Here is a 25788-nt window from a genome sequence, read left to right on the forward strand (position 1 = left end):
TAACAAATTGCTTTGTACATATAGAATACCAGCGAATTGAAATATGTGGAAGATCCTGCTAAAAACCCACAATATGCTGAACCTGAAGTGGATGCAATGAGGGCACAGAAGGATCAGGTAACCTTTATGATTCAGATTGATTGCAATCGGATTTCTCCAGTATTCCAAAGTGAAACCTTGCCTGATAAACCATAAGTTTCAAATTGGCTAGTTGGTGATCAGTCACTGAATATGTTCACAAGAGACTGCCATGTACTAATAACAAAGGAACTCTAGGGTGCTTGATAAGAAAGGGGGTGAAAGGTTATCGGGGATAGGCAGGAATGTGGAGTGTGCAGATCAGCCGTGATCTTATTGAATGGCAACGCAGGCGCAAGAGCCTGATCGGTATGTTTGAAATGGTGTTATCTCAAGTACAGTCAATTCTGTTATAATGCCGTTGTTCCATTCTCATGCAATCCTGTGTTATAAGAAAATCACGTAATAGCAGCACCATTTAAACTAATACAGCCAGAATCATGTTATAGCCAATACACACTTTAAAAGTTCATGCTTTAGAAACAGCATCCCCAATTCGTCAATTGCGTTATAGCAAATTTGCATTCACGAAATACACATTATAGCAGATTGAACCCTTTTACCCTCAACAATGACCTTACGGATATTCAAACTTCTGTGACGGAACAGCCCGTATCTACTTTAAAGTTCCTTGTTCAATTGCACAGCTCTAATTGATTTCTTTTCAGCATATTTCACTCAATGTTATTTCTATCATTAATGTCACTTTCTGAGACCCTTAAACTGCTAATACACCCACTCATTTCTTAACTCCTCTTCCATACCCTTGTGTTTCTGTAGCTTTCATCTTAATGTCATTAAGTCACTATTAGGCCCTATTTTGCAAACTGCTAAACTGCACTACCACTGTTAAAGATTTTTTTTCCCCCAAAATATCTGATTCTTTCTGAATGAAGCCTTCACACACTATGTGGCCTTCTAGATGGTTCTTAATTTCTGGTGTGATAGGACACAATGTAGCTTTTCTTTTAAGAAAACTCCTCCTTTTCACTGTCATGTCAGCAGAAAGTAATTGAAAAGAGGAAATCCAAATAAAACATTTGCTCCTAAATCCAAACTGTTCATTTAGCAAGTCTGCTATTTTTACTTGAATTTGTGTTTAATAGACCACATTTACTTTTAATTGTGTTTTCTCTTTATATACATAGTAAAAAAAAACTTCTGCCATTAGTTTTCACACCACTTTCTTTTGCATCTTTTTGCTTTTTTCGTATCGATTTGTGATAACTATCTTTTTAGAAGTACGTTATGATTTGTACCATGCCACGTAACTTGAATACAACTTAATTCATCTTTAGGTGTACCTAATAAATCAACTTGTGCACCATAGTCAGTTTATTTAACATCCAAAAGTTTAACATCCAAACATTTGGCCAACGTAATTGAAATTTATCAAGCATTATTGCAAAATACCTGGGTGAAAGTTGAAATGATGATTCATACCTTTGTGCTTGTACTATAGGTTTACTTCTCAGGACATGTATATTAATTGACCAGAATCACTCTATCAAAAAAGTTGTTTTTGACTCTTTCTTTGAAAGCTTGTCAGTTAATTAAAGAGTTCATGTGGTGCATTGTTCCCTAGTTACCTTCCGTAAAGTCAATCAATACTCCGTCCAAAGGTAAATAGCTGTATAATTATCCTTGAATGATCAAGATTTAGTGATCCCATTGTACTATGAACCCAAATTGGATAAACCATTTCATGTGAGTGTAGCCTTGAACCAAAGTTTAATAACCCCTTCAAGTTTATCATTTGTAATTATTTTTGATTACTTCAATTTATCTGAAAGGTCATGCTTCTTTCTTTCTGAATATTTTATTGATGGTAATGCATATTTAAAATTAATAATTTTGACTGTTTATACAGGATATTTGCATTTAAAGTGTCCCATTTAGCGTTTCTTGCATTTTAATGTCAGTAAGTCATTAGGACCAGAAATCCATTGAGCATTGTGAGATTAGCTTTCTGTAGAACCTTACTTGACCTAGTTAGTGCCACTTTGGCATAACCTCCTTCTCTCTGATTTGCTTGCAGCCTCCCAACTTTTGGCCTGTCTCCAGGCCACTGTCCAAGATCTACAGTAGGGACCATTGATTGACCAGCTGCCACCTGCCTGATCACATCCTGAGAAACTATGCAGGCTGCTGCCAACACCCAGGATCTGCCCAAAAATGACCTGTCTGCCCCAACTGAACTTGGCAGCCACATTCTCCTCTTCCTGGTCTATGGGGTGGCACAATGACTCAGTGAATAGTACTATTACCTCACAGCCAGGGACCCAGGTTCGCTTCCACCTTGCACAACCGTCTGTGTGGAGTTTTCAAGTTCTCCTGTGTCTGCGTGGGTTTGCTTTGATTTCCTTTCACAATCTGAAGATGTACATTTGAGGTGGATTGGCCATGGTAAATTGCCCATAGTGTCCAGGCATGTGCAGTGGTGTTGGAGGCAATTCCGAGGACGGTCACTAGATTGATCCTGGAGATGTTTGTCATTTGAAGAGAAATTGAACAATTTAGGCTTGTACTCTTTGGAATTTAGAAGACTGAGGGGAGATCAAATTGAGGTATTTAAGATGATAAAAGGTATGGATAAAATAGACATGGAGTGGATGCTTCCTCTTGTGGGGCACTCTAAGACAAGACGTGATAGTCTTAGGATAAGGGGTAGCAAATTTAAAAGAGTAGAGGAAAAACTACTCCCATAGGGTTGCGAATCTGTGGAATTTGATATCTTGAGTGTGGTGAATGCTGGGACAGTGAGTAAATTTAAGGAGGAGTTAGACAGATTTTCAATTGGTAATGGTTTGAAGGTTTATGGGAGGAAGGCAGGAAAATTTGAGGTGAGAACCATATCAGTCATGATTGAATGATAGACCAGACTCTACGTGTTAAATGGCCTAACTCTGTTCCTAAATCTTATGAACTACTATCCACTATTGCTCTGTAACACTCTCTGCTTTGTTTTGTGTCTGTTCTGAACAGTGTCAAATTTCAGTAAGATAAGTAAAATGACTTGGCTTTGATTAGTTGCAATAATGCTGTGCAAGCTATCAAAACAATTTCCTTGTGTCCTTTAGTAACCCGTTGCATTATCTCTTTTGTAATCCATTAAATGAATTGTGTGTTTAACATTTGACAGTGTATGTTAGTTTACAATAAAAATGCAGCAAACAACTAGATTGTAAAATAAAATTCATAGCTTTGATGGATATGTATCTTGTCAGTGCTAGTTTTCTAAGTATTGAGATAGAAATGTAAACTTCAATTTTGATAGAAATTAGGAGAATATAAATGAGACTTGCTGGAAACCGCACCAAAAACATTTATTTTTAGCTAGATTAAGGTATGTTGGTTAAATCCAGAATCCAACTTCGTGAAAATTTGCTTGCAGTATGATCCCTCTTTCTAAAGGTACAATGAGATGATAAGATGTAGAAGCAGGCATTAAGGCCATTGATCCTTCCCCACTGTTCAATGATGACTCTGAACTGTATTTCGCTGTCATTGTCCTGTAACCCTTGAATTTTGTTGCTTATTCCCATACTGTTGTGACTTTGTGTGTTTACCTTCAGTACTCTTTTCAGCTTGTAATTGCATGATGCAGGACTAAGGTAGAAAAACAATGTTTAACTTGAATTTTGACCATTAAGATGGCAAAATGTTACTTTTATTTTCACTTTAGATTTGTTCTGTATGTGGCACCAGGAAGCCTCAAGACAGGAATCCAGTCACATAAAAGGTCATAACAGTCCAAATGAAGGCAGGCACTGTGCAGATTCAGTCAGAGAAGAGGCCCTTAACACCAGTCGTGTTGTTATTAGCTGTTGATTCAGTCAGGACTGAGGGGAAAAAAAGTCTTGAGTTGTTTAGAAGAAAACTCCACAAGCAAGAGGCTGTCAGAAACGGCATCTTACAACTGTTGAGGATATGTGTTTAAGGAGCCATCTCTGGTTATGAGTCCACTTAGCAGCTTGTTTAATGGCTTCAGGAATGTAAACTAAAATTAAACTAATTTAAAGCAGTGCCAGCTGAACAAGGAGCTTTAGAGTAGAGAGAGACCTGACATTCTGTTGATGTTTGACTATCTGTAAACTGTTATGGGGGAATAAAGGGTTGAATTTTCTCTAATAAGTTTGTGTTATTTTATTTAGATTCCATTCCCTACAGTGTGGAAACAGGCCCTTTGGACCAACTAGTCCACACCGACCTTCCGAAGAGTAACCCACCCAGACCCATTCCCCCGACCTAATGCACCTAACTCTATAGGCAATTTAGCATAACCAATTCACCCAACCTGCACATCTTTGGACTGTGGGAGGAAACCCACACAGACACAGGGAGAATGTGCAAACTCCACACAGACAATCGCCCGAGGCTGGAATCGAACCCGGGTCCCTGGCACTGTGAGGCAGTAGTGCTAACCACTGAGCCATCATGCTGTTAAAGTACTTTGGCAGCTTGTTGTGAACAGGTTCAGTGGCTACTACGGTAAACATAAAGAAAACAAAACTTATGGTCTGTCTGTTGATTTAATTAATTTTGCTTTTGGATTTCATCCCCTAATTATTGTTTCTTCACAGTTACTTAAGGTGTCAACCTAGACTGGGACCATGCTAGGCATCCAATTCAGACAACCTACTAATACATGTGAAAACCCCTACAAGGGCCATTCTTGTGGAGTTTATTCAGTATGAGTTCCCCTTTGTAACAGACAATAGCCTGCTTGGCTGGACCTTCTCACCTGAGCTCTTTATAAGCATAACCAAGGGTTGTCATGGCATACTGGTAGTGTCCCGGCTTATGGACGAATAGGCCCACTTTCATCTGTGGTGTGTGATGATATTTCTGGACAGACTGAGTTTGGTGGTGGGAAGATTACTCCGTTGCGCGTGATAACTGACTGCCCTCTTCGGCTATGATTGTGCCTGAGTGTCCTTGTAGAGGAAGCATACAGTGTCCACCAATGCTTTCGATGCCTATAGAGAAAGATGAACACCACAGTGCTTTATCTTCCCATTCGACTCCATTTTGATTGAGTGCTTTTCCCCTCTCCCTACTCCCCCCTCATGTTTGATTGTTTGCATTGCCCTTAATGGGGCTCTGCCTTTAATGATCCAACTGGCTACATAGGTGATGTACAGGTCGTGGTCAGTAGTTAAAAACAAAATATCACAGTGATTTGGTAATGGAGGGAAAAGAACTGGGCAGTTGTGTTTAAGAGCACTTTTGGATACAAAAAAAAGTAGATGCAGTGATGAGGGTTGTTTCCACGGCTATATTCTGCCCAGCTGCCCTTGGAGAGGAAACATGTGGTCCAGCAATATTTTATATGCTTTTAGAGAGAGGTAGACACCACAGGGTGTGGAGTGCTTTATTTCCCCTCCTGATTCCATTTTGATTCAGCCCCATCCTGCTCTCCCTGCCTCCCTGTACAGTAAGCGATGGGGTCTGCAGATCCATTTGCCCTTGGCTGGGACTAGCCCAGGTAAGCCATGAATAATATCTATTTTGATATTCAACAAAAATTTTTTCAATCAGGCTTCCTGAGTTAGTACAGTACTCTAAAAATGCAAATTCCAAGGATGAGAATGAGGAGCAGATTTTCACTCAATTAACAGGGTTTGAGGGCATCAATAATTATAACTCATACTAGTACATGTTGTTATTATTATATAATTACGAGTGAAAAAAATCTGTTCCTCATTCTCATCCTTGGAATTTAGTATTCAATATATTTTCTTGGCGTTAGCTTCACCAGATAATTCTATTGGCAAGCCTTACTTCCAGGAGATCTGGACTGTTACCTTTCTCTGCTCAATGTCATAGTAAACATGCCTGAGCCCAGGGAGCTACCAGGAACCTTTATTCTGTACCAATCATTACTGGACTGTCAAGTGCTGTCAAGATGTGTACTTGCAATGCCAAGGCATAATAGACTATGGACAAAGAGTGAAAAAATGGGATTAAAATAATTAGGCAGTTGTTTTTGACCAGCATGGACGCCATGGGCTGAAATATTTTTACTGTGCGGTAGAAATCTGACTGAGTGTTTATTATTTAGCCATTTATTTCTCTGTGATTAAATTTAGAAAAAGTCATACACACTGTCCTGTGAATTATAGTTATCATTTGTCTTGTTTAATTCTATAACTGAATTATTCAACTTTTGTAGTACTCATTGTTTCAGAGCCAACAAACACAGTTCCTCAATTTTTTTTCTTTTCAGGAGCTTGAGCAATATAAAAGAAATGCTTCCAAATCTTGGAAAGAGATGCAGTTTGACATACGAAGATAATTTCACCTCAAGGATTTGCATGGAGCATTTTTGGGATTTTTGTTTTGACAATGGGTAATTTATATATTTATAGCGAGTAATTTTCTAGAAATGTTTAAATACTATCACTACTTTTTAAATATATATTAACATTTCAGATCTTCACTTTTTGGTGACTTTTATCTTTTTCATGTTCAATAATTCATATTCAGTATGACAAATGTTTAATTTCTTTCCTACCTGTTTTCAATATCAAGAATTCATCAAAGTGATGAGACTTCATGTTTATAACTACAAGAGCAAGAAACACAGGACTGAGTCAACATGTAACACTTTTGGTTTGTTTCAAAGTGTTGGTGCCTGTAAAATTTTAAAATAAAGTGAATATGATTCAAAATGAATCAATTGAAGCAAGACCTCCCCATAATTTACCACAATTTCTGCTGCTTCAAATTTTGCTCTTCAAAGGAGGTGATGGTCCAGTGGTATAATTTACTAGACTGCTGGTCTAGAGACCCAAGCAGTCTGGAATATAAAACTCTTAGAGACAGTTAAGTTTAAATAATTACCTTTATTTACCAATGGCAGTAATGTTACACTATAACATGGACACCTAAAGCCAGATTTGAGCTAAGGTTCTAAAACCATTAGCAGAGTAGTGGTGCCAGCTCTTACCCCTAAGAGCTCTCTCAGGCTACTCCCCTTATTGCTGCAAACAAGCTGTCTTTATACAGAATTTGGTATTAAAATTACAAAACACCAATTTCTGCAGGGAATAAACAAGAAAAATTAAACAAAACTGGATAAAGAAAAGGTGCTTGTGTTTAATGTTTATTCATTAGAAAGTAAACCAGAAAGAGGGTTCTCCCAGGTTTCTTATAGTGCCCTACTTGAGGAATGTTCTCTCCCTTACATCTAAGTGTTAGTACCCAGCTATGATTTCCAACAATATTTACATCAACAGAAATAAAGCATCCGTTATCAAATAGACATACAGATATACAGCACGGAAAGATGCATTTTTTCCTCTCTCTCCTGCACAGATGCACACACATAAGCCCATCACAGCAATAAAATGGCAAAAAGTTTGCAGAGGAAGCTACATGCACATCAAAGTGGGAAACCTGGATCCAGCCAGGCCAAATAGTCAATTTGCTTTGGCTAGTACATTATAACGAGAGACTAGTGAAAAGGTCATGAGGTAACCTTGCTTAGCTAACAAGTTCAGTATCATTATCCTACAAAATGGCTTTTTCTTTTAAAGTCATTACATTCCCAGAATGCAAATTAAATTCACAACATTCCCAGATCTCAAGCTCCCAGAAATAACACACAAAGATTCAATCCATGACAAGCCAGTGTTCACTCAAATCAGACCATAAATGGTTAATTTTCCATCAGCTTCTGTCTCTCTCTGTCTCTTTGTCTCTGCGTCTCTTGAACCCTTCAATCAGTGAATGTAATATACAGAAGAATGTTTTCTTTCTCTCACTCACACCTAAACATCTTCTAACTTCATTACTCTGTCAGTTTTTTCCTAGCCTTTTAAGGGTAATGAGGCATTCACATTCCAGCACAGTCATAATGAGGGAATTGAGCTTCATAAATTCAAATCTGCTCAGTGTTGTATACATGGAAATGCGTCAGGATTGTTCTATTATGTGCATATTCCACCCAGCTTATTAAATTACAAGTTTTTTTTCCTACTGAGTATGAGTTTTGTTCAGAGTTTTTGATATAATCCAGCAGTTTAGTTATTCTACATCCTATTGTGAAATATGTGCCTCTGACATGAGAAGGAAGTACTGCCACACATTCCAGAAGTGAACAAATGTTATCACCTTATTTACACTGATACTTTGACACTAAGAACAGGTGTCACCAATTCCTTTGAACAAGTACTTTCCTGTATTCTCTGCAGCAAATGTGTTACATTTAAGACTACATGCTTTTTCAGAAGGTACAATGATGAAAAGCTAAACTAAAATCAGGAAACGGAATTGTACACAGGTTTATGTCAATCTATGCTTCAAACAGAAACCTTGTGGAAATCTAGAGTGAAGTTTGGCTGTTGCTGTGTGCAGTGAGGCCCTTTCAGCTCCTTCCATTCTAAATAGACTCAATCCACATGCCCCAGTCAAGTACATCTAACTTGTAAAATGTTATCCAAAACACAATAGGGTGTGAAGAGCAAGAGGCTCCAATGTTCTTCAACATAGTATGACAGGAATTCATACCTGTTGAGGGACAGGTGCAAATTCAGGAAATGAAAAAAATGGTTGAGATGGAGAACTGATCAATGAGAGGCAGGTTGAACTATTGTACTAAAGCAAGATAATCCATCTTTGTGTAACTGACTGGTAAGGCTATTTGAGGATCTTTCTATTGTTGGTATTCATTCTCTAAGTGGCACTAATGAAAAAGGAAGAAGTTAGAGAAAAGCAAGGAAGATAACTGGTTCTGATTAGCTGATTTTTGTGATCTAACTTCTTTTCATACACGAGTAACAGATGCAGAATTAGCATTCTCACAGTAGTGCTGTCATTTGACATGTCAAGATGATCATTCATGTCCTTTTTCAGTTCATAACCAAGCCCAGGTAAAGGTCTTATGTTCAGACTTACAAACTTTGGTGAACGGTGGAACCAGTTATTTTTTGGCTGATGACAGCAAAAGAGCTAGAACGTTAAGTGAAAATAGTTGCTTACAAGCAGAGAATTTTGCTTCCTTATGTCCACCGCCCGCTTCAGCAGACAGCACCTCTAACAGGACTTGCAAATCCAGTATTTGGCTCTTTAGTGTCCCCAGGACCCATAACACCAGAGGGATAAATAGTCATCCATATCCGAAGGGACAGTCTCAATGTGCCAGAGGTCCTTTGTGTCCTATTCCACAGCTGGAAGATTTGAGAAGGTGGGACAAGCAACTTGTATTTCAAAGCTGGACTTATTGAAAAAGATACTGGCAGGTACCTTTATCTGAGAAAGCGAAGGAAATTTCAGCTGTCATGACACAAGGTGAGCCCCTAGTTTGTTATGAACCAGACCAAACTCCCTTCAGACATAACAAGGGGATAGTATAGTCCCTAACTTTTACTTAAAGGTATGTATAAGCTGCTGTGTTCCAGAGATAATTTGTTTGGTTTTATTACTCGGCTTTAAGCAAAACACACTTTATTCTTACCTTATAGTTAAAATACAAACAAAAGAAAGAATTGGAATAATTTAACTCTATTGGAAAACTTAATAAAATAACAGATTGTTTAACTACTAAACAGCAACTGTTCCAATATAGTAACATGCAGTAAATGCACTTTGACAAAGGTAAATTCAATAAAATAGATCGTCTCACATGCAGTTCTGACAGCTGAAAGAACTTCACCGTTTAGCAGTAACCGAGAGAAACAACAGCTTCCATATCCAGCTTCAAGACCCCAGCAACTACTGAAAGAACATTGAATACAGCATAGAACAGGCTCTTCAGCCCTCGATGTTGCACTGCTCCATGAACTATTCTCAGTTTGTCCCCCTACACTATCCCATCGTCATCTATGTGTTCATCCAAGGATTGTTTAAATCTCCTTAATGTGGCTGAGTTAACTGAGAAAGCCAAAGTAAAACTTGGTTCTATAGGAGCCTAAATCCACATATTCATGCTTTATTGTTCTTTGGGTTAAAAAAAAATCTAAGGCCTCATAAGTTGTTTATTGGCTTGGAATAGACTGCTTGTCATTCTCGGCCTCAAACTCTCTTTGGAAGAAAAAGCAAGACAAACTACACCTCTTAAAGCCGTAATATCGTCACACTTTAAAGGAACAACTGAAAGCAAGTGAAACCATCTTGTATTCTTTTCCTGTGTCATACAGCTTATTGGCTACTGATAAAAGTCTCACATATACAACATCAACGAGGAAAAGTGCAGGACCTTGAGGTGGAGTAATACGAGCAGAGAACCCATCTTTGGGCAGATAAGTACACTAGGCTGTCTGTCAAATTGTTTACACAGAAAGGAAATAGAGTTTTTCTTTTCTATAGCACTTTCCATTTCTCAGAATTTTACAGTCAATCAATCGTTGTCTGTAAATGTCAAAAGACCACCTCAATTAGAGCCTGGAAAACCTCATAGAAGTTAATTGCAGTTTACCAGAACCGCTTTCTATTAACTATTTAACCAAATCTCTGGTGAATTGTATCCATAAAAATACTGACTGACTAGTGAAACCTAAACTGAACATAAAGCAAAATGTACCTCAAAATATATCCTTGGGATAAATGAGCTTTATTTCCTATGATATGCACACATTCTCACAATTTGTTTTACAATTCACAATATAATTTGAAAATGTAAACCATTTCTTGATCATGTAGTAATGTGCTCTCTTCAAAAACATATTTTCAAAACAATTATGCTAAAAATATTTGGTGGATATCACATTAAATAATAAATCTTTACAACTTAAAACCTGCCAGATGAAATGAAAATAAATCATGGCCAAATAGCTACATTAAATCTGTTATATTTAAAAGACAAGAACTTACATAACATCTTTTGTCAAAATAGTCTTATGACATCAATTTGATATCATTGTGTCACAGAATGTTTCGAATTGGGTTTCTGGGGGGATAATTTCCCAAAATCATTGAGACCAGTGTTAAATGGCCAGTTATCAGACCTGATTCTATTTATGGGCCACACCACTTTTTTATTTAAATTACCTAAGTCCACTCTAGATCACTTTTCATTTAAATGTGAAGGTTCCAATTCCAAATCTATTTAAATGTAAAGGATCTATTCCATCTCCTCATGACTTAGTGAGTATGTTCATTATAAAGCTAATCCATACAGACCAAGAACATCCTAAGATTGATTCCAAATCTGTACTAGGTCAATCTTATCTGAAGTGGCAAGCAAGGTGTCAGGGTGGAATAAAAGGGGTTAAAATGCCAGTCAGGGCTGCTCCTCTTTCTTTAACATCCCCCTTAGTGATATATATTTGAGAACAGGATTAAACTGACTGAGCTATGTTGACCAGTCTGACAATATTAGCAGTGTCAAAGTATGGTGGGGCAACCAAACCCTGCACCTATACCGCAGCAGATGAAGTTTAAGGAAAAGAGAAAAACAATCAAAAGGAAGATACATAATTAAGTTCCTCACATTCTTTCAGGAGTGTTGTAAGCATCTCAATATGCAGCCCTTTTGTCCTCAGTGCCTCTGGATGATTAAATCTCTAACCTTGAAACTAATAATGCCGAGGATAACCAGAGCAGGCAAGAACGCATATAGCATTAGAAAATCAAACACAAATCTGGAAGGTGCCCCAGGATATGTCGAATCAAGGTACTGAATCCCTCGTGTAAACCAGCAAGGAATGTTTGTGCTGTTCGGAGATGACTGTTCACCTGAGGGTATAAATATCAAAACAACCGGTTACTAGTGATTTGGAATCTCATATTGCATATTATAAAAAATTTGTATGACCTTTTGTCTATAATACATATCCATGAAACTGTACAATTAGTTTGTCACTACAAGATACAAGTTGGCACAATTACTTCTGACAAAAGCCATAAATGTTTTTCATGATGAAAGGCCTTTTGTTATCATCTACCTTAGTTAATGTTGAAACAATTGTAAATGATGGTCCTACTTAGGGCAAATAAATTATGATTTTCAATGTGATAAAAATAAATATTACAAAAAGTTATTTTAGCCACGTCAATTAGCATTCTTTCAAAACTATACCAATCTAAGACTGCAACTAACGAGATAATGAACAAACTGGGAGAAAGTTCAAAAGCTGTACTTGTATGAAGTACGCTTGTATAACTTATCAGTACTGGACATGTTTCACAGGTTGCACGGAATATCAGGAACAAGAAGAATCCTGTGAAATTTAACCACACCTTTCAACACGGAATCACGTTGCTTTGCTTAACTTTAATATTTTAAATTTAAGATGATTCTATATTCATGACTACATTCTGTCAATAAGGCAATTAATCTTTGTGCGAGGTACCAAAATCTTTGAAAGCAAAGCACTCCTTAGTTCATAGAATAGATTATGTTTATCACTTTTCAATAAATCCATATCCTTAAAAGAATATCATTTACAAACAGAACAGGCAAATTGGTGTTCTGGACTGGATGCTTCTTCAGGAGTGAAAAAAGAAAAATGAATAAATACTTCATTGGAATCATAAACAAAAAGGTCTGTCACTGAAGTTCAATCAAATTACAGGGAAAAATGGGAGTTTTTTTTGGAAAGCTGATATAATCTTTGTGTCAGGTGATGAAGTAAGGATGAGGTAAGAACTTGAGAGAAAATTGAAAATCTTGATAAAAGTGCAGATTAAGTCAGGAATTAAATCAGAAAATGCAGACATGACGGATAGAACAGGTCCACGCCATCGTGCAGGCACCCTGACCAACACTCCACCCAAAAGCTCCCCTGGACTCTGACACTCTCACTCCACATCACCAGCAGCCTTTGTTAGGAAAGTCAGAACTTTTGTACTTAATTTCCATGGAATCAATATTTTATATCTCCTTATATACAAACCTTTTTTGTGCATCTATTAAAAATGTAGCTTTCAATTTTAAAAGTCATTTTAAAAACTACATTTCAAAACTGTCAAATCCACAAAAAAAACTGGCACTTTATGAATCCAATTTCTAAATGAGCTATTTAACATGTTAATTCTTAGTATTGAACTATGAAATCTTTTAAGCAAACTCTGCAAGCCAGTTCTGACACAGTTAGCAAAACCCATGTTTAATTTTATTTTTAATTGATTTGTGAAAGTTTTGTGAAACATGCCCTTGCTGATTTGCAATAATTGTAAAACATAGTGGGCGGCACGGTGGCACAGTGGTTAGCACTGCTGCCTCACAGCTGCAGAGACCCAGGTTCAATTCCCGACTCAGGCGACTGACTGTGTGGAGTTTGCACGTTCTCCCCGTGTCTGCGTGGGTTTCCTCCGGGTGCTCCGGTTTCCTCCCACAGTCCAAAGATGTGCGGGTCAGGTGAATTGGCCATGCTAAATTGCCCGTGGTGTTAGGTAAAGGGCAAATGTAGGGGTATGGGTGGGTTTCGCTTCGGCGGGTCGGTGTGGACTTGTAGGGCCGAAGGGCCTGTTTCCACACTGTAAGTAACCTAATCTAATCTATATGGCTGTACTTATGTTAATAATGACCTTGAAGGTGAGTGAGTAACCTTGAATCTAAGTCGGCAACCTTGAACGTTACAGCAACAAAACTAATTTTATATAAGTGAAGTGCAAAGTTCATCCCATTTTATTTCATTACAAGCCCTCAAATTAAACACTCACCATTGGCACATGTGAAATTTAAACCATAAAATTCGTTAACCATCAGGACTTCCACTCCATATTTCTGAAACGTGAGGTAGCTCAGCCACCGGAATGGTTCGGGCATGTCTTCTGCACTTCTTTGGTTATAAAATTAAAGGAAGTCAATATTAAATCATATTGCCTCACAGCAGCTTACTTACCAGTTTTCTGAAATACAAAATATTCATACATTTATCCCCTTCATTTCACTCATCATTTCCTTTAGACACCAAATATACTTCTACAGTTCTAAGAGTCTTTCACCAACAACGTAGTGACCCAGTAACCACAAACATGTGCTACAGCACAGAGATGGCGCAGCTAACACTACCTTGCAATACCAACTACACATTCCTACCCATATTGCCATTTATGTGCCAGGCCACACACTTTATCAGTCCATAGGCAAATCTCACCTTACAAACCGCTAAGTCACTGCTACCGTTTCCAAAGTCCACTGTAACCCAACATCTTGTTACTACTGTGAGGCCATCATGTACAGGAAAGCCTTCAGATGATGCAAAAAGTTAACTTATTTTTACAGAAACCAAGAGTAAACAGAAATTAAACAAACAAAAGCTGCATTTCTCCCCTTGAAGACAAACGGTACTTTATAGTCAATGAATGATCACTATAGGAGAAAGTGAGGTCTGCAGATGCTGGAGATCAGAGCTGAAAATGTGTTGCTGGAAAAGCGCAGCAGGTCAGACAGCCTCCAAGGAACAGGAAATTTGACGTTTCGGGCATAAGCCCTTCTTCTGGAATTCCTTCTTCCTGAAGAAGGGCTTATGCCCGAAACGTCGAATTTCCTATTCCTTGGATGCTGCCTGACCTGCTGCGCCTTTCCAGCAACACACTTTCAGCTCAGGAATGACCACTATGTCCAATGCACATCTATTAAAACTGGGTTTACAATCGGGTCTACTCTGATTTGTAATTTTTGACAAGGTTGCGCTCTGTCATGAACAAGGTGATGCTCATCCTCTTCCTAGGAAGACTTCTCTGGCTCTACCTTTGTTGCCAGCTTCAGATGTGGAGAGCTTAGTGTGCTAGAATTATGCAGCAAACTTTATCCAGACTAATCCAAGCAGTGAAACTTCATTGTCAAGAGGCTTGATGCCTGCTGTACCATAGCCCCGGTCAAAGAATGGTTGCATTGTATCTATGCTGCATTTCAGGCACAGGGTTGCATAATGGAGTCATCAGCCACAGTTGTAGAGGGTAGCCCTTGTCCCCAGTAACCGTGCTATAAGGCATCAGTGCCCTCAAACAGAGCAGGAAAACAAGAATTCTCAAGAATAATGGCAACTCCCAGGGTACTGGGTGTAAACTTTTAAGAAGTGGTACTGATAGTCACAGATCACTTGAGCATTGATAGAATAGAACCATTTTGTATCGATGAACCTAGCTACATGATGATATGGGCAGAAGTGGATACTGCAGATGCTGGAGATCAGAGTCAAGATTAGTGTGGTGCTGAGAAGCACAGCAGGTCAAGAAGGGCTTTTGCCTGAAACATTGATTTTTTTCCTGCTCCTCAGATGCTGCCTGACCTGCTGTGCTTCTCCAGCACCACACTAATATTGACTCTGCATGAAGATATGGCCTTCTCATTGCAATTTTACTATCCAGGCTAGAGCACTGACCTCGTCAAATGGAAATGAAATGAACTGATGTGATTTGGCATAAATAGCATCGATCACGGTCTTGATACATTTGCGGATGGATGATTGAGAGATCCCACATGGCTCCCTGCAACGTCCCAGTCACACACAAGTTTAATAAAGCCATCACTTTGATGGTCACCAGGAGGGAAACACCACCCACACCTTCAGGCATCGAGGATGAAACACTTTGGTCTTCCTTTGTCTCTGTCACATTCTGAGGGATCCTTCAGTTGTGATCTCTTCACATGGTGGAAATTGTTTGGATTCCACCAGAAATTACGGGTGTATCTATTTGTCCTCTATGTCTCCACATTTTCACTGCAAGATAGCAGCAGAGATGGCCACACCTGCTTGGTTGGGTCCAGCAGACATGCTGACAATTAATAGCTGTGAGGCACATAAGGAATAGAACAGTCAAGTTACATCAACTCCAAATTAAAGCTTAACATGTCTCACTCTATGGAGGAGCATATAATAAGGAGGGCAATGAAAGGATTCATCTTGGTACTCTGAAACAGGATCTTAGTTCAATGAGTGCTCCACCACTCATGTAGCAAAGAGTAAGTAGCAGAGTGTAAGTGCTGAATGAGCAATGAGGGTTCCTTCTCTCCCAACACCAAATCAGCCATGGAAGCCATCACTGCACATAAGACAGTCTTGCATTATACTTCCAGTTCAAGTTGACAGCAAATCAATTCCAGCTGAAAATGTGTTGCTGGTCAAAGCACAGCAGGTCAGGCAGCATCCAAGGAACAGGAAATTCGACGTTTCGGGCCAGAGCCCTTCATCATTCCTGATGAAGGGCTCTGGCCCGAAACGTCGAATTTCCTGTTCCTTGGATGCTGCCTGACCTGCTGTGCTTTGACCAGCAACACATTTTCAGCTGTGATCTCCAGCATCTGCAGACCTCACTTTTTACTAGCAAATCAATTCCACTCTGGCAGGTCTTTTATGAACTGAGTCATTGCTAACCTTTGGACTAACACCCTCTCCATCCTATGCCCTGTGCATGTTCTGGCCTGTGGGGCCTGCTTTTAAAGTCACATGTAATTACTTTTGTTTCTCACAGATGTCTATCTACAAATTATGCAACCTAATGATATGGTTGGCATTGCCTGTGACCAACATTTACATTCCACATACATGTACAATTCATGCTTTTCACATGCATGATGATGTGATTGCAAATTATGTTAAGCTGCAATCTGTGGGTGCATGAGAATTGCGCAGAAATTGAGCCCATGTCTTTGGTCATCAAACCGGACTGGCTTCATCCACTGAGATGTGCTAATATCCATATTCTCTTTTAGCAAGCTGCAGATCATGGAAAGCAATGCAGTATGTGGTAAATATGACAAGTGCCAAGCTCTGCCTGGTCATCAGGTAGCCCCTTCCCCGCCCCACCCGCCACCACTCCCAATGTCTTTCCACCTAGCACTCACTGGACAGCCTTTGATCAAAGCCTAGTATGTCCTGATCCACCATTTTGAACTGAGTCTGCCAGTCTTCCTTACCTGCTGAGCTCTGCCTCAAGGGTTTGGCAATGCCATTGTGCTGCACAGTCCCCACAATGCGACAACTGTGGTGGTGACTGGGTGACTGCCTATTGCCTGCCTCTCCCCTTGTGTAGCACCCTATGTTCTCCCATTACCAGTAACCCCCACCCACCCCCACCACACACACACATATTGAATTATCCCTCTTACCACCCTTTTTCTGATCTGTATCCCATTCTGCTGCCTAAAATCTCCATCTGATCCTTCTACCCCAATGTCTACATTGTCCCATTCCCCAGACTGTACTGAGATGGAGCCATTGAAAGTGATTGCTCCAAGAGGGCAATTGATCGTGCCTCGGCACCTGGACTGTGAATGGACACTGCCCCTGACTGACTAGATCCCTGATTGACTCTTCCCCCACTTAACTTGGAGGGCTACCCCTTCAACTTGGAGACATGGCATTTAGTTGAAAAACATAGTGTTTGTTGAGCAGATAACTGGCACATGCTGTACGTATGACATTGATATAACACAGCCATCCAGCAACACGTCCAACCCCTGTCTGATGACTGCTGATACACTGCCTAGCTTGGTGACTGCACTGAACAGCAAGGCAAAGCAAGCCTTTCAACTGTGCCAAGCACAAGGTCACAGGGTAAAGTAATGCATTCAGGTTGACATTCAGGTAGGCATTAAGTGAGTGAGCACTAAGACAGCAGCCTGGAGATGTGGCTTGGTTCAATCCATTAGCTGGGTGCCTGTCCCTGTCTGCAAACTGTCCTCACAGCAATCTTTTGGTAATAACTGCAGGTGCAATTGAAAGTGCAGCATTACAGTGTAAAGATATATTTTATATGGATTGGAGATGAACCACAATGGTGTGGGGAGGCTGGCACATGTTGTATACCAGCATCTGTGAAGATGGGAATGTGTGGCTGCTGCTCATACAGCATGCTCTGAAATGTAGCTGTCAAGTGTCCAAGATGGAGCGAGTGGTAAGCTGGAGTTGTCAGACACCCGCTCAGACTTTTGAGATGGGAATTCTCGGCATCTAGTTTCTATCCGGCATACGGTAGAGTAGCAGCTTGCGTATTAATGAGGTAAGTTTCAGTATTAATGAGGGTAGTAACAAGTAAACATCCTCATTAATAGGCATCTCACTACTCCCTAGTGAGAATCTTATCTGGAACACTTGGATAACATGTCTTGTTGCTCCCAGTGTTGAGAAAGGCCTTGTTTAACTTCTAAGACCAAATGACCATCAGAAACGGGAACAGGTGTAGACCATTTAGCCCCTCAAACCTGCTGTCCCATTCATTAAGATCCTGGCTGACCTGACACACCTCACATCCACTTCCCTATGTTTTCCCAATAACCCATCCTGATCAAGAATATATCTATCTCAGTCTTAAATATACTCAAGGGCTCTGCTCCCAGACTTCTGTGGCAAGGAGTTCCAAAGACTCTCAAATCTCTGAGAGAAGAAATTCCTTATCTTAGTCCTAAATTGATGACCCATTATTCTGAGGTTATGCTCTGTGGTCCTAAGCTCTCCTTTGAAGATCCTGAAGAAAGGTTCCACCGAAAACATTGACTTCTCCACATCCTGATGCTGCCTGGCTTGCTGTGTTCTTCCAGTCTCCTGCCTATATCCCATGAAGGGAAGCATCCATTCAGCATTTAGCCCTGTCAAGCTCCTTAAGAATCCTATATATTTCAAAATGATCACCACTTACTCTTCAAAACTTCAATAATAATGTCGTAATTTTTTATTCTTTGCTCATAAAACAATCCCTCTTATGAACCTTCTCTGACCTACCTCCAATAAATTAATATCTTCCTTAAATATGAGGAACAAAACTGTTTACTGTACACCAGACACAGTCTCATCAGTACCTTGACTGTTTGCAGGAAGACTTTCCTACTGTTATGGATTCTCCCAGAGGTCAGAAGCCAAATGGGTCTATTGGAACCCCAACTGAGCAAAGGTGAGCAGGTAAATGCTATGCTAGAGTTATTTGAAAGCACTGCCAATTACACATTCCATTTAATAATGGTAGATGGTGGACAGATGGAGAGGCAACTAACTGGATTGGACTTAGAGTCATAGGGATATACAGGACAGAAACAGACCCTTTGGTCCAACTCATCCATACCGACCAGATATCCTAAATAAATCTAGTCCTATTTCATAGAGTCATAGAGATGTACAGCATGAAAACAGACCCTTCGGTCCAACCCATCCATGCTGACCAGATATCCCAACCCAATCTAGTGCCACCTGCCAGCACCCAGCCTATATCCCTCCAAAGCCTTCCTATTCATACACCCATCCAAATACCTTCTAATTGTACCAGCCTCCACCTCTTCTTCTGGCAGCTCATTCCATACATGCACCACCCTCTGCGAGAAAAAGTTGCCCCTTCGGTCCTTACTAAATCTTTCTCCTCTCACCTTAATCCTACACCTTCTAGTTTTGGACACTCCCACCCTGGGGGAAAGACTTTGTCTATTTACTCTATGCAATGCCCCTCAGGATTTTATAAACCTCTATAAGGTCACTCCTTAGCCTCCGATGGTCCAGGGAAAACAGTCCAGCCTATCCTTATCGCTCAAACCCTCCAACCCTGGCAACATCCTTGTAAATCTTTTCTGAACCCCCTTCCAAGTTTCACAACATCCTTCCTACAGCAGGGAGACCAGAATTGCATGCAACATTCCAAAAATGGCCTAACCATGACTTCACAACTCCTACACTCAATGCACTGACCAATGAAGGCAAGCATACCAAACGCCTTCTCCACTATCCTATCTACCTGCTACTCCAGTTTTAACTATGAATTACACTCGAAGGTCTCTTCGTTAGCAACTCTCTAGGTCCTTACCCTTAAGTGTATAAGTCCTGCCCTGATTTACCTTTCCAAAATACAGCACCTCACATTTGTTAAAGATATTTTCAAATTGCATATAGGATTATTATTTGCAGCATTTGTTGCAAGCTTCCAGTCTTTTAGAGTCAACTACTATACATTGACTTCTTCAATATTCTGTGGATAGACTTGCTGGGCAATTTTCCACTTTGTCAATTAGATAAGTGTTGTAACTATCTGGAAGAACTAGGACTAGCCATGCAATCTTTTATCATAAAATTATGAATTCTGGAGGGGTCTGAGAGAATCAGAATTATTTGTGATAATATTTTACTCAGGTTTGCTTTCACTCATCACCAGTAAATAATACCTTTATTAATTTTCTTTAGTTTCTATTATGTACATCGAAGATAGAATGAACAAGGAAATGTCAGAAACTTGAATGAAAATACTTTTTAGCAAAATGTCTGTCCCTTCAAGTGTATTGGCTCATCTTTTCAATGTCCTAGATCTCAAAACTGCGTCAAACTCTGCAGAAGGCTTGCCAAATGTTAAAATGATGAATACATGAAGAGGAGGGGAATCCTGGATGAATATACAAATTGGAAGGGAAGAGAGGGATACGGATCCTGTAAGTGGAGACAGCTTTAGTAACGGAAGGGCAAAAGGTATCGGTGCATGCTCGAAGGGTCGAAAGGCCTGTTCCTGTGCTGTATTGTTCTTTGAAAGTAGGCCTGAAAGAGGCCGATGCATGCTCTTCCCTCCTAAGTGTCCTTGAAGGTTTTAGTGTCCATACTGAGTGATAAATCAATGCATTTCATTGCAGCTCAATTCTATCCCATTTCTACTAGGCCAAGGCTATTTGGTTTGGCTTACACATATCCCCAAGTAATTAACTGATAATTTTGAAAACATTTGTAATAACAAAGGACAAGTCATACATAGATCCAAATGTAGCATAGTCCAATATTGACAGTTCTATAAATATAGAAGCCCATCCTTGCATAACAGTATATTCAACAATGCTATATGGGTCATATATTGTATTCCAAAATCTCTTACCTTAAAAAACCTGATCCAAGTAGAATTCCTGCTACATTAATTAAAGCCACAGCACTGTTTACGATATTTGGATTCTGAACAACACCAAGCAAGATCAGTGTCAGTAGTTCACCAACCAGATGTGGCACTATGAGTACAGCAAAGAAACATCCAAACCGTTCCCACGTTGGAAACATTCCCAAAGTCCTGAAACAAGACAGGCAAGTACAATAAGTAAAAATAACTTTCTTCTCCATATGATTAAAATTATAGAAGCAAAAATCATTATAATCTCTAAGATTATGGGGTGGCATGGTAGTTCAGTGGCTAGCACGACTGCCTCACAGCGTGAGGCACCTGGGTTCGATTCCAGCCTTGGGGACTGTCTGTGTGGAGTTTGCACACTCTTCCCATGTCTGCGTGAGTTTCCTCCAGGTGCTCTGGTTTCCTTCTACAATCCAGCGATGTACAGGTTATGTGTATTGGCCGTGCTAAATTGCTCATAGTGTTCAGGGATGTATAGGATAGGTGCATTAGTCAGGGATAAATATAGAGTAATGGGTTTGGGTGGAATACTCGAAGGGTTAGTGTGGACTTATTGCACCAAAGGGCCTGTTTCCACACTGTAGGGATTCTAAGTATTATATTGTAGAGGATAAAACCATAATGGGTAGGAAATCGAAGCATTCAGAAAAAATAGAGATAATAGGTCATTGTGCAACTCAAGCCCAAACCTAATAAGTCAAAAGGGCCTTTGCCCGAAACGTCGATTTTGCTGCTCCTCAGATGCTGCATGAACTGTGTGCTCTTCCAACACCACTCATCCAAAATCTGGTTTCCAGCATCTGCAGTCATTGTTTCTTACCTGTATTGTTCTGATATCTATTCTAAAAAACACTTTTCACTGTTCCCATGACTCCCTCTGTTCTTGCATACTTTGAAGTAAAAGGTTACATTTGCCTTACCGATTATTTCAAATATTTTGACAAAATCCCAGTTTAAACAACTTTTGCATTGGTATTCAGACTTCTGAATCCTTTGAAATGCCACTTATCTTTGTAAATTGGCCCATATATGGCTGGAAATTACAGTGCAATTGTGATATTTTCTTTTCTACAATATTTCCAAAATCAGTGAGTCCAGGATTGAGGAATTTCTAATGCAAATTATGTTCCATACAAATTGAGTCTCTGTGATCTCTGGTGCTGATTTATAAAAGTGTTGTAATAAAAGCAAGGCTCAGTCACAAAATTGGCTACAACCCCAGAATGAATTAATCACTATTCAGAGCTTTTGTTAATTGTACTTGTTTATAGGACCTTGATTAAGCTGCCAAAAGGCATGTTTCAAAATCTTTTACAATTAACTTTATTTGAACTTACTAAGAAACTGTCAAACCCCAAAAGAATCAAATGGCCTGTAATTTTTTTTTAAACAATCTTCAATAATTTGAAATCAGATTGTGCACAGGATTAACACAATTCATTTTTGTATTAAATTTGTCTTCAGCTATGTTAATCCAAATGTAGCATTGTTAAATATATCAGAAATTATTTCATGACAGGTTTTGTATTTGCTGATAATAAATGTGGTCAAGTGGAAATACTAGAAATAAAAGACATGTCAAAGCCTGTGCAGATTTGGTAACAACTTGTGTCTGAAACATCAATTGTGCCCAAAGTAAACATTGCACTCTTAGTATTCTAAGACAGCTAAATTTTTACCTTGCCTGGAGATGATATTCTAATTATTTTTACATGTTAATTAAGGAAAGAACTTGGTCAATTTATTTGGGCTGTTTCTAGTTTGGGTCATAGTATAAAATGGTTGCTGTGAAATCAGCTGTTCATTATGCATACCTTCTGATTCTCATTTCCGTATCAAATCAACTGCCTTTCAAAATATCAGCCACTTTATATTGTCACCAAAAGTCCAAATTATCTCCATAAGTAAATAATCCCAAAACGAAGATTTCCTCTGAACAATAATGAAAAAGTATAAACTTATACTTCCTGAATGCAAACACTATCAAAATTACAAAGCAATCAGAGAAATTCTGCGATGTCATGAACACACAATAGGAAATCATCTTCCATAGTTCGCTGTTACCTATAATTAATTTATTTACAGATGTTTTAAGTTAATTTTAATTTGTCTGCTATTCTTTGTACAATCTGCACCTCATACTGTTCTCAGGCAGTTATATGACGTGCTTCCAGGTTGATGGTAAAATGATTTGACCCTCATTATATGACAGCCTGACAGCTTAAAAAGATATTCCAAGTTTGGAGTTTGGCAGAGTATCCTTTAGTCAAACTGGTTACCAGTCTAAACTAATCTCTCAATTCTTTTTTTTAATCTGAGCTAAAAAATGTTACATTTAAAGTTCTTCAATAAATTCAGGATTGATCTGGTCCCATGATTATGACGATATTTTGTGTTATAACTTCCTTTACTCAGTTCATAATTTACATGTTGCACAAAATAATCTGGGAAAGAATAGCACTCTATATATTTAAAGAATGCAAAGTAAGAATATCAGTTTTCAAATAAATGAGTCTTGTTAACGCAAAACCACAAATTTTTAGTTTAGTCCCATTTCTTTATTGGAACATATCCATAAAATGCTACTGTGATTGGCAAAAATAATTCTTACCAGTAGACAAAGAAGCTGTAAAAAGCCACACTGACGACGCTGAAGGGAATGATGTGAATAATATAAGCCAGGAACATCAGCCATTTCGGATAAAGACCATCTGAACTTTCTTGATCACCAACAGCCCGTAATGAAGGATCTGAAGATTTTATAAAAAAGCAAATAGTATTAAAGTACCAAAGTTATAAAAAATAAACAGTTCAAACTTGTACATGCCAAATCATAAATATATTTTTAGTGATGAAAATGACACAAAATATTTATTTAAAAAAAAATAATCTGCAAATGAGAAATTCTGTACAATTGCCAGAACTTTGAAATCTACCCCTCCATGTAAGTGAGACATATTTCAGTAAACCATGAGTCAACATACTCCTTCCATTTGAAGACATTATATGCAATATTAGTTGGCTGTAAACTGTTTCATGTTTTGCAGAACTGAAGGAGCTACAACCCACTTAAGTTTCTCCCCTAGAGTATTTTGTACTGAGTATTGTCAAAGTACAATTTACTTTTATAATCAACTATTCATTGAAATTAAATTGATCACACATAAACCTATAAACCAAAACAGGTTTACTGACGTACATAAAGCGACAGCATTCAGCATCCCAGTATAAGGTGAGGCACCTATGCTTTGGTAGATTATCCCAATTCGGTCTTGCACTGCACCCTTCTCTGGATCAGTATTCAGTTTCATCAAAAAAAACACCACAAATAGACCATAGAGCAAATTTTGGGATAGACGCATGATAATCCCAGTCTTGTTTCTAGATAAGTTCCTTACAATTCGTCTACAATGAAAAGGGAGAAGAAATCAGTGATTGTATTCAAAAGTGCACAAATATATTAAGAGATGGAAAATATTTTTACAAAGTAATACAAAATAATTTATATATACTTATATAATAAACTTGAAACTCATATTTTAAATATATTAATTCTCCGTTTCCCATATTTTAAATTGCATTTTCCTAACTAGCTGATGACACTGACATGTGGAAGGTTTGCATTAATAATTGTCTTTCTGATGAATTCTTAGTTCATGTCATTTAGCTTGGGAAAGGGTCAAAGTGAGGAAAAAATATATTATTTTCTCATAGGGAGGGAGATAGAACTGGATGGCATTTGACAGCAATTCACAGCAATTGAGGAGCTGTCCAGCACCCCTCCAGTACTAACCATGGGAAGATTGCGGTTCAGTAAAAGAGACAGAACTATAATTTACCTATTAGAGCTTGGCTAGAGTGGCACGGATTAATTTCACCCATAACTTTAGTCTTTCTTTTGATCTTGTGTATTTCCTTAATTCAACATATCAGCAATTAATGACCAAGTCACTCTTTGCCATTCACCTCAAAGTAACAAAACAATCTTTTTTTCTCAGGATAATTCATGTTTTTGTTTTTATTAAGTCAAATTCTGTAATTTTCTACAGGAACAGCTGGGTGCAGAGAATGATCTTACAGTATATTACAGCAGTGCTCTGATTATGTTACTGGATCTGTACTATTAATTTAAAAAAGGGGAATGCTAGCCTCGTGATATTGTTATTGAACTTACAATCCAGAGACCTGGAGCACTACTCAAGATTCACACCAATACAATTAACTCCACATTATCTTCTTAAATGGTGCAAAGATGTTAATCAATAGTATCAAACCACAACAGAAATAAAACAGTTGATGCACCTATTCCATATGAAGGACAATTAAGGGTAGGCAGTCATTGCTGATATTACCAGCAATACTCACATCCCAAGATAAATAAAAGAAATCCTTAATGTTTACAAAATGTTTTATGTCTATCCTTCTTCCACACTAGCCCGCCGTGGCGCAACGCTACTGCTTGCTGCTGGCCATTCAGCTTTGAGAACATGGCCACCATCCTTAAATAGAAAGGGAACTCACTTGTTAGCCATCAATTAGTCAATTTTGGGAAAAATAGATGGATGACAATTGCTCACAGAGAGCAGATTCTAACCCCTTTTTATTAAAATTCATTCATGGGATGTGGGCATTGCTGGCTGGCCAGCATTTATTGCCCTTGAGAAGGTGGTGGTGAGATGCCTTCCTGAACAACTCCAGTCCACGTGCCATAGGTTGACCCACAATGCTCTCTGGGAGGGAATTCCAGAACTTTCACCTCGTGAAAGTGAAGGAACAGCAATATATTTACAAGTCAGAATGGTGAATGGCGTGGTGGGGAACATGCAGGTGGTGATGTTTCTACATTCCTGCTGCCCTTGTCCTTCTAGATGTAAGTGGTCATGGGTTTGGAAGGTGCTGTCTAAGGATCTTTGGTGAATTTCTGCAATGCACCTTGTAGATTGAACACACTGCTGTTAG

General features: G+C 38.8%; 2 protein-coding genes across 4 annotated transcripts in view; one reads left to right on the forward strand and one right to left on the reverse strand.

Moving 5' to 3' along the window:
* Nucleotides 1–6756, forward strand: part of dync2li1 (dynein, cytoplasmic 2, light intermediate chain 1) — a 31564-nt gene extending 24808 nt beyond the window's left edge. The window contains exons 12-14 of one of the 3 annotated variants that reach the window (XR_009645073.1): nucleotides 25–117; nucleotides 6308–6430; nucleotides 6613–6756. Coding sequence is in view for 2 of the 3 variants with exons in the window: in XM_060830860.1 (XP_060686843.1) it covers nucleotides 25–117; nucleotides 6308–6376 (162 nt within the window). In the remaining variant the exon portion in view is untranslated. The other 2 variants (XM_060830860.1, XM_060830861.1) reach the window with 2 other exon arrangements.
* A 4056-nt stretch (nucleotides 6757–10812) lies between these two features.
* abcg5 (ATP-binding cassette, sub-family G (WHITE), member 5) overlaps nucleotides 10813–25788 on the reverse strand; it is a 35713-nt gene continuing 20737 nt past the window's right edge. Inside the window, exons 9-13 of the mRNA XM_060830889.1 lie at nucleotides 24029–24234; nucleotides 23441–23579; nucleotides 20806–20991; nucleotides 13687–13805; nucleotides 10813–11757 (exon numbers count right to left, since the gene is read on the reverse strand). Coding sequence (XP_060686872.1) covers nucleotides 11561–11757; nucleotides 13687–13805; nucleotides 20806–20991; nucleotides 23441–23579; nucleotides 24029–24234 — 847 coding nt within the window. The 3' untranslated portion in view covers nucleotides 10813–11560. The remainder of the gene's footprint in view (nucleotides 11758–13686; nucleotides 13806–20805; nucleotides 20992–23440; nucleotides 23580–24028; nucleotides 24235–25788) is intronic.

The sequence above is a fragment of the Hemiscyllium ocellatum genome, chromosome 10, assembly GCF_020745735.1.
Source record: "Hemiscyllium ocellatum isolate sHemOce1 chromosome 10, sHemOce1.pat.X.cur, whole genome shotgun sequence".
Taxonomy (NCBI): domain Eukaryota; kingdom Metazoa; phylum Chordata; class Chondrichthyes; order Orectolobiformes; family Hemiscylliidae; genus Hemiscyllium; species Hemiscyllium ocellatum.